This window comes from Momordica charantia, assembly GCF_013281855.1.
Source record: "Momordica charantia cultivar OHB3-1 chromosome 6 unlocalized genomic scaffold, Mcharantia_2.0 BLBB01000006.1, whole genome shotgun sequence".
In the NCBI taxonomy this organism is placed as follows: domain Eukaryota; kingdom Viridiplantae; phylum Streptophyta; class Magnoliopsida; order Cucurbitales; family Cucurbitaceae; genus Momordica; species Momordica charantia.
This window is the reverse complement of record NW_028275164.1, coordinates 11,191,820-11,206,531: the sequence shown is the minus strand read 5'-3', so window position 1 is coordinate 11,206,531 and position 14,712 is coordinate 11,191,820. Positions and strand designations below refer to the sequence as shown.

The 14,712-nt window shown below is 33.2% G+C and overlaps 1 protein-coding gene across 1 annotated transcript in view; it reads left to right on the top strand.

Annotated features, from left to right (window-relative positions):
• Positions 1 to 3,419, top strand: part of LOC111024631 (SH3 domain-containing protein) — a 62,585-nt gene extending 59,166 nt beyond the window's left edge. The window contains exons 22-27 of the mRNA XM_022302361.2: positions 118 to 246; positions 368 to 508; positions 879 to 938; positions 1,021 to 1,197; positions 2,372 to 2,431; positions 2,876 to 3,419. Coding sequence (XP_022158053.1) covers positions 118 to 246; positions 368 to 508; positions 879 to 938; positions 1,021 to 1,197; positions 2,372 to 2,431; positions 2,876 to 2,950 — 642 coding nt within the window. The 3' untranslated portion in view covers positions 2,951 to 3,419. The remainder of the gene's footprint in view (positions 1 to 117; positions 247 to 367; positions 509 to 878; positions 939 to 1,020; positions 1,198 to 2,371; positions 2,432 to 2,875) is intronic.
• Positions 3,420 to 14,712: the final 11,293 nt, after the last annotated feature.

The following is a 14,712-nucleotide window of genomic DNA, read 5'->3' as shown; positions in this document are numbered from 1 at the left end:
CCCTATTTTCTTCGAATGGATGGATTTATTGGTACTTGTTCAAGTCTGTAAAATCATTTTTGTTCCAAGTGGCTTTCTGTTTTCTATTAAGAGAGATTTTTTTTTCCTTTCCATTAGGTTAATGAATTTCTTGCTGGTGCTGGAACTGATGCTCCGGATGTTGATGAAGAGCATGTCATCTCTAGGCCTTCAGTTAGTTATGATGACATGTGGGCAAAGACTCTATTAGAGACTTCTGAACTAGAGGTAGGTTTTCCTTTTTCGTTGTTGTTTACTTCTCCATGTAGTAGGTGGAGTTTGCAGTTTGGTGAGTGTTAGACTGACAGGATCCTCATGATGTTTAACTGTGTATTATTTTGAATTTCAGGAAGATGATGCAAGGTCATCTGGGACATCCTCTCCTGAGTCAACAGGCTCTGTTGAAACTTCCATATCTTCTCACTTTGGTGGAATGAACTATCCTTCATTATTTAGTTCACGGCCTGCCTATGGCGGTTCCCAAACTTCGGTATGACAACCAATGAAATTTTCTTGCGAGAGAAAAAATTGGAAATTGAAGTTTTGTTTCTTGTCGAAGAAAGAGACTAATATTAAATGGATTATGTCACAATTAGTCCGTTTTAGTTTTGAAGTAGAACCAAGTGTGTCTAGGATACGAGTCTCCCCTATAATTAATGGATTGTAATATTTCGCATGAGAGATAAATTGTTACTAGTTTTTCTTATCTCTCTAGGAGAGTCTAACAAACATTAACTTAAATTTTACATTCCAAAATCTGACTGCCATGTTTCTTGCATTTCGCTTTAGGATTCTAATTTTAACTACTTGCATTGTTGCTATTAAAACCTATCATTTGTGACGCATATTAATAATCTCAGGAAAGATCAGCAGCGAGCAGGTTTAGCAATCCAACAATACACGAGGGTTTAGATTCTCCGGTTAGAGATCTGTAACTTGATCTATCTAGTTTTTTTTCGTCAAATAGTTTGTGCTCAGCGTTGAATCCTCCATACTTCTCAGATCAGGGAAGATCCTCCGTCATACTCACCTCCTCGCATGCAAAGGTATGAATCATTTGAGAACCCCTTAGCAGGGCGTGGTTCTCATAGTTTTGGATCTCAAGAGGAGCGGGTCTCTTCTGGAAATCCACAATATGGATCCGCTCTCTATGACTTCACTGCGGGTGGTGATGATGAGGTAACTTGCTCTTTAATATCGTTGTGCAGTTTCTTTTTGCTTTTCCATTTTTCTTAATAAAAGAATACGAGGTGCGGGGAGCCAATAGTTGGGAGAAAGTAATACCAGAGGACTAAGCTACAATGCTATAACAAACTTAATATTATTAATGTTATAAATTTTCTTTCCATGATACAGAACATACATCTAAACTTGATCGAAATGTAAAATAATACTCTAATTGGTTGGTGAATCTGATTTTTTGGAAAAAAAAAGTACGATTTGACAAGTTGAATGTGAAATGCAAGATATGTATTGATTGAATAATTCACTATGAGAAGAAATACTAAAAAATTGAAACGAAAGGTTCACCACCATTACTAAATCCTTGGCTGGTCTAATAGTAAAACTAGTTTTCACGTCAATTTAGCCTAGAACCCAAAGCCCATGATGATATTCAATTTCTCTTCAAATTAGATGTTTGCTAGTTGCTAATATCTAGGGTAACCCATCAAGAAGGGAGAAGTCAAGGTTATCAATTATCATTAGGCTTGTGACCCAAAGGCTGGCCTAGGATTGGGACTAGGTTTGAGCTCGACCCAAGTTCAAGGTAAAGTCGATGAAAAAGAAAAAAATTCTTTGATATGTAGACTCAAGTCTTACCTATCAAGTGCGAGCATTGGGTTGTGGATTATGAGTTTGGAGAATGAGCCAATTGTGTGGACCAATGACAAGTTCATTGGACTAGCTCGTTATAAGTTTATCCCTTTAATAAAATTTTGGTTTATATCATATTTTGGTCCCTAAACTTTCATACTTGTACTATTTTGATCCATGAACTTTCATACTTGTACTATTTTGATCCATGAACTTTGCATAAAATCTAAAAGGCACTGATCTTTTCTATTCCTTCATATGTCGAGGTTTGTATGGATAAAAATTTGATAAATGTTCAAGCCTTGAATGAGCAATTAAAGCTTTCCACTCGAGCAAAAACATAGCTTTTTGATTAATAAAGTTTGCAATTTTTACACGGAATACGTAATTTCGTCTGTAATCTATTTACTATTTTATTGCTTTACCTTTCTGCCTTGGAATTTGCTCTTTCTCATTAAGCTGTCTACTGTCGTCCGTCCTTATATCTGTTGATTTCCTCGCATGGTGTATTTATATTCTATTGTTTATTGCCTTGCAGTTAAGTTTAACAGCTGGTGAAGAGGTTGAAATTGAGTACGAAGTAGATGGCTGGTTTTTTGTAAGTATGATAGAAAGAAGAAACATTTCTCAAATCTCTGCAGCTTCTAACCACTCCCTAGAAAACAAGAATCAAAATAGTTTATATAATTGAACCATCTTACTAATATTCTGTGAGATATCAACTCCTCACTAGTCCGATTTACTTCCAAAAGACCCCCTCCCCACCCCCTACAAAGACTTCTTTGCCCTTCCTACTATATGGTTTTTACAATTGGAGGCCTAACATATTCTCAATGCACTATAGTTTACATTTTGAATTATATCTTGAACTGAAGAGAGTATGGAAGGAAAGAGGCAATAAGAGTTATCGTATAGACCAGTGAACTCATCTTTGGCTGTTATCTAGAGACCAGAGAACTCATCTTTGGCTGATCACTTGTTAGTTGTTTCTTGAAGGAAGCAATGTTCTATTAAGACTAATGTACCGCCATTGTTGTTGCAGGTAAAAAAGAAACGGCCCGGGAGGGATGGTAAAATGACAGGGCTGGTCCCGGTCCTTTACGTTAATCAATCATGATTCCAACAATGTGAACTGACCCAAAAATTTGATTAGCCACCTTTCCATGTGGCTTCACTGATGCATCCCAATGTCAAGACATGCCTTGCGAGTTCTTCTGCCCCTTCATTCTTTATTCCACCCCTTTTTCCGCATAGTCTCCCTCCATCGACTCTGCCACATCGCACATTTTCTTCAGTGGTGCTTCCATGATGTACCGATTGGTTCTTTAGCTTGTTATTGTGATTGCTTGTTCATTAATTTTGTTGCATCCATATGATGTGTGCTTATTTGCCTTGAGTTAGATTAGAATGATCTTTTTTTTGTTGCTTCAGTTTGAAATTGGGAGCTCGTGCTTGACCGACCATGGTAGTGTTCTTGAGACTGCGAGAAACTGCATTTTGCTTGATCAATGTATTATTGTATGTATCTTATTATAATCCATACATTTTGCCTACAGATCTATAAATGAAGACTTCTGTTATATTTCTCTTCCAATTGTATTTTACACTACATGTAAAAGTGCAGGTATTAATCCATGGACTTCGTTTGAAACGTGGTTCAAGTGAAATGCCATTAAGATTGATTTTGTTAATTAGAACTTCTGAGAAATTTCAATAAATTTAAGAAAAATTATTATGAACAAGAGGGGTTTCTAGTGGAAGGATTAATATGTTGAGTTGCAATCTTTTTTTATTAGTAGCATAAAACTTCTCTTCAAGTTTGGCCTAAAAGCTGAATGAAACTAACTAAATAAGGGTGTTTCACAAATGTGTTTGATAGCATAATCATAATAATCATAATATGAAACTTATAAGAGTGTTCAACCGGGGGAGTTAATTAGTTTGGAGTTATTTAATCTATGTTCAAGTTGCAAAGTTTCTTCGTCTAGAGTTTAAAGCATGTAGTGTTCAATCTCTAGAGTTATTAAGTCTAGGGTTGCAAGTTTTTTTTTTTTTTTTTAATTTACCATTAGACTTAAATTCTAATAATTTTTCAATTAAATTTTTTTACGTCAATTCTAAATTTAAATGTTAAATTATATTATTTTATGAATATATCTTTTAAATTAATTGAGTTATAATTACAATTATATATTGTTTATTTCTTTATTGCATAATTTTAGATTTTTAATTTTTTTGTTATTTATTTAATTACCTTAAAAAATAAAATACATTCTCTATTTTTTAAATTCAATATACTAAAAATAAAACAATACATATTTAGATTATTTAATTAATTAAATTTAACATGAATATCATACATCTATATTTGTCATTTTGATTGTGTCTGATTTAAAAACTATAACTTTTTTTTAATACATATTAGTTCAAAATACAATACAATTTATTTGTTTATTTTGAATGACTAATTTAAATAAATATATTATTTTATTCTAATATTTGTTGGCTTCAAATTAATTATCTTTATCTATAAAAATTCAAAATAAACTATTATTTTTTTGTCATTAGTTTAAAATTATATATTTTTAAAAACTGTAATGATTTAAACCATGTATAAAATAATATATTCTATAATTAAAATAATGATAACAATAATTAAAATAATGATAATAAATTTTCACTAAAGAATTAAGATGATTTAATTATTTGAGTTTGACATTTTAAAATTTATTTTATATCAAGATATAACTACGTATACATATCTTTCAAAGAAAAACTACGCATACATAAGATCGAATTATAATTCATATATTCTATAATAATTGAAAATTATATATATAAAAAAATGTATTTGCATTACAATTTAGAAAACTTCGATATTTATAATTGTGAATATGGAGGGGGTGAAATTGAAACAATTAAATTGTAAAAAAAAAATGTTGAATAATTGGAATTTAGAAGATATGGAAGGAATGATAGTAAAATATATATATCTATATAAGAAAGAGAAATGATATAATCTAGGTTGTGAGTTCGAATCTCCTTCCCACCCAATAAAATTTTAAAAAAAAAATTGTGGGACCCACCAAACTTGAGATGATGTGGCCACATTGCATGAGGAGAGAGAGTAGATTTATTATTAAAATTTGTAGTTTTTAAATACGTGTTTCTTACTCAACTTTACTCCTTGCAACTTTTTCCCTCGAAGGGCTCCTAAATATTTTCAAAATTTTTACTATTTAGGTCACATAATCAATACCTTGAAAAACTAAATCTTGCAAACATAAATTTGCTAAATTTATTTGATTTAATGAATTTGAAAACAAGAAGTGAAGTTGCATAAGATACCAATAGGACGAAGTTGTTTGTTGTGGAATGATCCTTAAAATAATATTAAAGAATTTATTTGTGTTGGCTTGGGTGTTTCAACCGGAGGGTAGAACACGAATTTGAAAACAAATGATTTAATAAAAAACCTAATTGTATTTCATAATTTTTTTGGTTTTAATTGAAAGTATATATTACTAAAAAAAATTGAAAGTATATATCATTTTTCACTATCTGGGTCACAATTTAAAAATAATATTAATATTGTTTAAAAAGTAAACCTACTAAACATAAATATGCTAATTCATTTAGTTTCGTGAATTTGAAAATAAGAAATGGAAGTTAATAAAATAACAAGTTAGTTGTTTTTCACACTGGCTCACCAATGTAATTGTCATTGAAATATTATTAAAGTTTGTTTTGCAGTCTAGTAAGAGAAATACCTTTAGGACGATCCTTTGGAAGAGAAGATTTGAGAATAGACCCCGTGATGCTTCTATTGGTAGGATCCTTTTGTTTGTTTTCAATTTTTAAATTATTCTTGTTATTAATAATTTCGTTTGTTTTACAATGTTTTTTTTTTAAACCTTTCGGGATACTGAACAAAAAAACTTGCAAAAATATGTTCTTATCCCTAAGGTTTAGAGTAGGTGTTAATTTTCACTTTTGATTATTGAGATTTGAAGTAAGTATCTATTTGGTTGCTTAAATTTATGGTAAGTGTCTATTTGGTCACTGAAATTTCATAATAGATACTTTTGATCCCTAAATTAAAAACTTGTTATAAATGGTCCTCAACATTCTTTAATTGTTAGTTAACTTAACAGGAAAAATGACATGACGATTAATAGGTGATTGGATTTTTCTAAATTGCTAGTTTTAAATCAGTTGTAAAATAAATAGTAATTTTTACACAATTTTATTGTCTGACGTGACATTTTCTTTATTCCTTATCACTTTCATCCTTGGCTCTCCTTCATCATCTTGCCACTGCCCACCATCCTCGTTGTCGTCTCCCGTCACCCCTGTCGTTGTCCGCCAAAAAGTCTCACCAGAGAGAAGGAAGAGCTCTCCTCCTCTCCGACGACTTCTCTCTCACTCTGATGAGGGCGACTGGAATGACTCTGACGAGAATGACAGTGCGGCAGCAGATAGTGAGTGAGGATTGTTGGTTTTCGAGTTTCAATCATACCATATTTTTTTATGATAACAAACTTAATATACTGATGTCTTTTGTGTTTCAAAGTATCCATAGTATGGAGCTTGAAAAGATGAATATAACGCAATTTTAATTGCTCAAATCGGAGTTCAAACCAAAAAATTATGACCAAAACAAAATTGGGAAGGAAAATCCTACGTGGATGATGACGTGGACACGTGGACCAACCAGAAGATGACACGTGGCAAGATGCTGACGTGGCAGAACCAAGTTGGCATGGATCCAAGGTCGTTCTAGCAACATTTTCGATTGACGTGGGTTTCAACGGTCAATTTTTTGATGACGTGTCGATAACGTGGCAGATGACATGGTGTCCAATGAATCTATTTGCTGACGTGACAATGACACATTTTGGACCAAGCGTAGCACGCATAAATTTGAATTTATTAATTTATTAATAAAATTCAAATTATCTTAAATCAGACTAATGAATGAGTGACACGTGGCGTTGTTTATTCAAGTTTGACTAGTCACCTACAATTATTTTAATATTGGTACACGTGGTAGCAAACACCAGTTTTTGGTTTCTAGCTCTTTTTAAGTTCGAAAAAACTCCTAAAAATTACCAAAAATTCTAAAAAAACTCATACCATTGAGCTGAACCTTTTGAGAGCCTTTTTGAATATTTTTCTTGAGTTTTTGGGGTGTTTTGAGGGTTTTTACTTGGCAATTTGAGAGCCTTTGGGTGTTGTGTGATTTCATCTTCTTATCTAGGGAGAGTTTTAGTGTGTGAAAAATTCTTATTTCCACACTTATTTGGGTTTTGTTCCTGAGCTCGATAAAAGGAACGGAGTGTTGGTTTCGATCTTTGTGCCGAGAAAAAATGTTGGGTTTAGTTCTAGATCCCGTTAATAGAGCGGTTTGTAAGGTTTGGTCTTGATCCCGTAAAAGGACCGGGTTTCCGATCTTGAACCCGTAAAAGAATCGTGCTTAGTGGAAAATCTTGAGAGGCGCTCGGAGAGTGGAGTAGGCCGGAGTTTGCTGAACTACTATAAATCTGTTGTGCTGTTTTCTCTATCCCTTACTTTTTATTTATTGCAATTTATCTTTTAAGTATATTTTATTTTGTTGTAAATATATATCGTGCTCATGTTTAATATTTATTTTATTATATTTTGAGTTGTTATAAATTGTGCATAAATTGTTTTGTTTCAAAAAGTTTACTTAAGTTATTTGATTTCTGTTTAAATTCGAAAAAAATTAGTAAATTAATCTTCGACACTATTCATCCCACTTTAATGTTGTCATATCGATCCAACAAGGAAAGGAACGATCGACTGCAGCGACGACAACATTAGCTAAAGATGAGGGAAAAGAAGAGAGGAAAAGGGAAAAAAAAGAACACAAATATAATACTAAATTAATTTGTTTTGTCAAATCAACTGCATCATTTTATGATCGGTTAACTAACAGTTAAATAGTTTCTATGAACTATTTAGAATTATTTCTTAAATCTAAAGGGCAAAAAAATGTCCATTTTAAACCTGCATGAACAAAATAGACATCTGCTCGAAACTTTATGGACCAAAAGTGTTCATTTTAAAACTTGAGAGACCAAATAAACACTTCAAACCTCAGGGACTTAAATTGTATTTTTCTCAAAATTTTAATAACTAAGGCTTTGTTTAATAACTATTTTATTGTTAGTTTTTACTAATTTTAAAAATTATACTTGATTAATTACAATTTCTTTGATCTTTGTTTCAATTTCTCAAATTTCTTTAGAAACACATTTGGCCAAATTCTAAAAGAAAAAAAAAAATTAACTTTTTTTTTCCAAAATTTAGCTTAGATTTTGAAAATCTTTTAAAAAAAATGGGTAACAAAACAATGAAACATATACTTAGTGTTTCTAGACTTAATTAATAGATGAGAGAGAAAGAGTTAAAAAGTTGTAAAGTAATTATAATAAATATGTTTGAGATGTTGGGTTTGTAAAGTGAATACAAACAAAGTCCGCTAGAGAAGGGAATGATCATGGGTACAAGAAAGGACAATTATCTCCATTGGGAAACCTGTGATATGTCCAAAGCGGACAATATCATACCATTATGGAGATACTTGGGGTATGACCGATGCGGGTGAAAATATCATTATTAGATATATTATAAATGATTAAATTTATTCAACATCGAGTATATCTATCATGTTGAAAGATTGACAAGCAAGACTAGGATCATAGGATGATTGGAAGGCTATATTATTATTTTTTTCAAGTGTTATGTATTTATGAGTAATTTAAATATTGTATTCACTATAATCATAACAATAACTAACCGTTATCAAAAGGCACACTGTCCCCATAACCGTACATACACAAAGAGTCATTGTCTGGTGGAGTTGCATTCCATGTGACTTGAACCCAAGACCTCAAGGATATTTCTTAAGGCCCCAAAGTCACCAAAACTATCCCTTTGGTACCGACCAAAACTTATAATCTACAAGTGTCCATTTTAAAATCTAAGATACCAACTTCAAATGTGAAGACTAAAAGTAGCGTATTTCAACCAAAAGAGTAGTATATGGCTCACCTCTTTTATATATATATTTTACACATTTTATATTGTCGCGTCAAATAAATCAATTAAAAAAATTCACATAACTTCCACCTTTTATGTTTAATAAATATAAACTAAAAATAACTATAAAATCATAAAATGCTGAAGTAAAGATACCAATATGAATACAACTCAACTGGTTAAAACTTATCTCCGACAAAAAGTCGTAAATTATACGTTGGAAAAAATGTTATAGTTAAGGTATTTTATCATATATGTTGTATAATAATGATTACAACGATTGCACTTTTGTGTCTTAAATTATAAATAAGGTATTTTGATCCTATATTTTTTAATGGTAGGTTAAAATAGTATATAATCCTCCATACCCCAATATTGTAAATAATAGAAAAATATATATATACTAGTTGATTGATAATTTTTGGCAAATAACAAACTGTCACATAATGATGAAAACATTATATATCATTAATTAGCCAATTAAAATTTCAAGTGTTTTTAAATTGAAAGGTATAAAAAAATGACAAATTAAATAATGTCACATGTTATTTTTGTACATTTGAATTCGACCAATCAAATTATGTTAGTCCCATGAAATACCCTATAGAAGAATTCATTCACCATCTAATTGATCCGACGTAGGATCAAAATTCCTTTCACACATAGAATTGAAATCTCTCAGCCCTTCGAAGGTCAAGGAGAAGCCAAAGAAGATCAAGATTATCATCAACGATAAAGATCAACAAGCCACCAAGAGGCTCATCGAGATCAACAAGCTGCTAGGAGGCTGATCAAGATCCACAAGCCGTCAAGAGGCCGATCAAAACCTGCAAGCTGCCAAAAGGCCGATCAAAAGCTATAAGCCGCCAGAAGGCAAATTAAGATCAACAAGCCGTCAAGAGACCGATCAAGATCAACAAGCTGCCTAGAAGGTGATCAAGATCTTCATCAAGTAAAAAGTCGATCAAGTAAGAGGTCGATCAAGATCATCATCAAGTTAGAAGTTGATCAAGCCATAGGCCAATAAACATCAACATCAAGCCAGAAACCGATCAAGAACAACATCAAAACAGAGGCCGATCAAGATCATCATCAGCCAGAGGCCGATTAAGTTCATCATTCGCCAAAGGCTGATCAAGATCAAGCCGCTAGGAGGCCGATCAAGATCAACAAGCAAGAGGTTGGTCAAGATCCACATTAAATCAGAGGCTGATCAAGATCCACATCGAACTAGAGGCTGGTCAAGATTCACATCAAGCCAGAGGTCGATCAAGATCAACAAGTCACCAGGAGACCGATCAAGATCACCAAGTCGTTAGGAGGCCAATCAAGATTAACAAGTCGTCACAGGGCCGATCAAGATCAGCAAGCCGCCAAGAGACCAATCAAGATCGTCATCAAGCCAAAGGTCGATCAAGATCAACATCAAGCTAGAGGCCGATCAAGATAGCATCAAGCCAGAGGACGATCAAGATCAACATCAAGCTAGAGGCCGATCAAGATCATCATTAGCCAAAGGCCAATCAAGATCATTATCAAGCCAGAGGTCGATCAAGATCATCATCAAACCGCTAGGAAGCTGATCAAGATCAACAAGGCGCCAAGAGGCCGATCAAGATCCACAAGTCGCCAGAAGATAGATCAAGATCAACATCAAGTTAGAGGCCGATTAAGATCCACATCAAGCAAGAGACCGATCAAGATCAACAAGTCGTCAGGAGAATGATCAAGATCAACAAGACTAATAGGCTGATCAAGATCATCATCCGCTAGAGGCCTATCAAGATCACATTAGCCTAGTGGCAGATCAAGATCATCATCAAGCCAGAGGCCGGTCAAGATCATCATCAAGCCGCTAGGAGGACGATCAAGATCATCATCAAGCCGCCAAGAGGCTGATCAAGATCAACAAAGCCACCAAAAGTCCGATCAAGATCCATAGGCAGCCAGAAGGCCGATCAATATCAATATCGAGCTAGAGGCTCATCAAGATCGACATTGAGCTAGAGGCCGATCAAGATCAACAAGTTGCTAGGATGCCAATCAAGATGAACAAGCCGTCAAGAGGCGGATCAAGATCAACAAGCTGCTAAAAGGCCGATCAAGATCAACAAGTCGACAAGTGACCGATCAAGATCAACACGCCACCAAGCAGCCGATCAAAATCAACAAGCCGTTAAGAGGCTGATCAACATCAACAAGCGAAGAATTTAAGGGAAAGAATCAGGGGATAAATAATAAAGATTGTATGAACCTCCAAATATCAACACAAATTTATTTAGTCACCGGAGAAATCTCATGTCAACGTAGTCTAATATATATAGTTAAGAATTGTCAAACATATTATATATTAAGATTCTAGACTTTTGGCTTTTAAGTTTAAATTAGGTTTTTATATATCTTCTAATATATGTAATATTGGGTTTTTGACAAAATATTAGAAGAGCAGTTATCTCACTGTGAGAAAAATACACTCACCATCAATTTTCAAGATTATTTTCTATTTTTAATGATCTCAAAAATTCACCACCTCCACATGCTAAAGAAATGATGTATCACAAAAAATTACATAGTATAGATAAGAAGTCAACGTACACCAACCAACCGAGGTTTTTTTCTACTTATTCCTGCATTAAAAATAAGAGATTTTTCCCCTACTTTAATATAAGGATAAAGTATAGAGTAAAATGGGCTATTATTTTCTTTTAACTATCACATTAATTTCTTGAAGTGACAGTGGACTGGAATCTTGTGTTAAATTTCTTTATCTTATTACATTGTTTTTAATATATCGTTTCCTCTCCTTCACAATAGGCCATATTTTTAGCATGATTTATTGGGGCTGAATTTTTTTAGTTAAAGTTTTTGAACCGGTCTCGATATATACAAAAGAGTCTAGTACTACGAGAATATCATACTCTCTTTTGTTTATACAATAAATAGAAGGAATGAACTCCACATTATTTTTAATACGATGGTGGTACGACAAGCGGTAAATGGAAGAGAGTATGGTACTCTTGTAGTACCGAACTACATTTTACTACCTAATCATTTTGAATCGGCCACGTCAGCTCACCTTTAGTCTCTCTCTTTTTCTCAAGTGCATATTACTACTTCATCCATTTGAGTCAGCTTCGTCAGCTCTCCTATTTGGTCTTTTTTTCCCTCTTATTCTTTGCATTTATTCTCTGCTTCTCAAGAAAATTTGTTTATTTAACTTCTCCTAGCTTGAAATAACTTGTATTTTTGTAAGGGCGGATTGTATCAGAACTTAATTAGCTTTCTATTTAAAAAAATTCAGCATTAATTGTTTCCTTTTGAAGCTTTATAGAAGTTTGAACATAGCTTTTAAAACGGCATGACATTTATGAAATTTCATACATCTACGTTTTATAATGATAATTAAGTCACATTTGATGCAAGTTTGAAATATAATTTTAAATTCTCTTTCATACATTTAGGTGTAGAGTCATCGGTAGGGATGAGAATGGGGTTGGACGGGGTCAGGGGGCCATCCCCATCCTCGCCCCCACCCTGAAATTTTGGGGGCGGGGAAGGGGTAAAATCTTAAACATGGCGGGGACGGGGCGGGGAATCCTCCCCCCTCCCCACTGGGGACCCCAATTAGGATCCCCAGTTTGACCCGATCAGGTCGGCTCTCTGCGAGGATCGGATCCAACAGACCCCTAGTTGTCAGTCACATTATTTCATCATTTCAAATAACTTTTTCGTTTTCATTGACCATTTTCAGGGGAAGGACCATCCAAAGAGAGAGTTATAAAATATAATAACAAACCTTGTCATATCAACCTAATACCAATTTAAAATTAATATTCTACATAAACAACTTTATTAAAATTATAAATTAATAAACAAAATTTCTAAATATTTATCGAATAGAGCTAAGACAACGTTTACTTGCAAAAAATCAGAATGAGAATGTATCGGAATGAAAATCGGAATTGGAATGTCAATTCTATGATGTTGTTTATTAAAACCTTTTGTAGAATCGGGATGAAAAAAACTCATTGATATTGTTTACTAAAACCATTTAGAATCAAACAAAAATTAGATATATAATAATTAATACTGTTCTTCTGACTTATTTTAGCTAATTAAAAATAAATTAACTAAAAACTTGTACTAATATTATTTTTTATTTATTTTTAATTAAAACAATAGTTTGTTTTATTTTATTTTATTGATATTAAATATTTTCTTACCATCACAGTTTATATAATATTAACAAATAATAAATATTAGAACAACCATTATGAAATATGATTAAATTTTATTGTTCTAATGTTTAATAATAATGATTTTTTTAACATTGATATTAATTAATAATAATAAAGTATAATAATGCCCAAAAATTAGATTCGCAATTATTAAGAACTTGAATAGTTGTTTAGCAATTTATGTCTGCAACTAACATATTTATCATATATGTTGGGAATGTCTACCATTTCACCACCAAGGCATCGTCGAAAGTAACTCACTCGCTTGAGTCGGACTCAATCACTCTATCCATGCTGCCCCGACTCCAAACTCGATGTTTGTTAACTAAGCGGGACATTCCCAAACTCTTTTTTATCAAACTCCTTTCTCGTTCCCTTGTAAACTTACATAATTATTTTGTGTAGAGTTACCTATTTGTGCAACTATATATAGTTGTTGTTTTCCTCATTTGAAATATCCAAGTATTCTACATTTGAGCTCTCATTCTTTCACAAGAATTTTCTCTTCTTTTATCTTATTATTCATGTTTATGTTGAGAGTAAATGTGTAAGAGCTCTATCAGATGAGAGTAGTTCGAGATTATTGTTTTATCGGAGTTAGTTGTTTCATTTTGTAGAGATGATCGTTGTAGTCTGCCTAGCAATTTGTGTAGAGGAAATAATTATTTTCGAGTCAGCACTTTTGAAGCGTGTCTCAACTATCTTTCATTACTTGTGATCATCAAGTTCAAATTGTTTATTTTTACTTACCGGTGCTTCTGTTTGGTTTTGGGCCTTTAATTTCATATTAATTAATTTTAATTAATTAATATTTTGATGTTTAACACTTAATTTTGTTTATTAATAATTTTAGTGTTTTGAAGTATCCACATAATAGATCTCGAAACAACGTTTCAAACATATTGAATCACATAAATCGGAGCTTAAACAAATATATTATGATCGAAAAGAGTTCAAAGGAACTGTAACAACAGTGTCCCTCATAACTTAGTTTCGACTACACCAAAAGCTTCCAACTGATCACCGTATTCTTAACACCAACCAAGACTCAACTCCCACTACACTGACAGCTTCTAATATCTTATTGGCACCAATCAAGGCTCCATATATGATTGCCTTGAGACTGAGCAATCCTACGTGGTCTTGTCTCCCAGACGTAAGAGACACAATCATGTGCTCCCGCTCGAACTAAGTGGTTCCCGACGCTTCCTTCTTCACTCGCACCCAACGACTCCTGAAGAAAGATTTTCCCTCTAATGACTTGGTACTCCCACCCAAGTCTGTTGTCACTCTCAAGACCTCACCCTCAACCTCAACACTAATTGTAGTCTTTCTCCTTAATGCACTCTTTTGCCTTCACGACTTCATCAGCTCACTAATCATCTGACAATTGGGGCTTTATCTGACACTCTGCTGAACACCTCACTGAGTTGTTCCCCTTTCCCTTTCCTCTACTTCCCAACTATTGTACTTGAACTAACGGCAGATTCTCATGATCTGTCTTGAATGTCAATGCTGCTAGTTCTTTCAAGTCTCCCCTTGAACTATCTGCAACCAGGTGCATAACTTGTCTCTT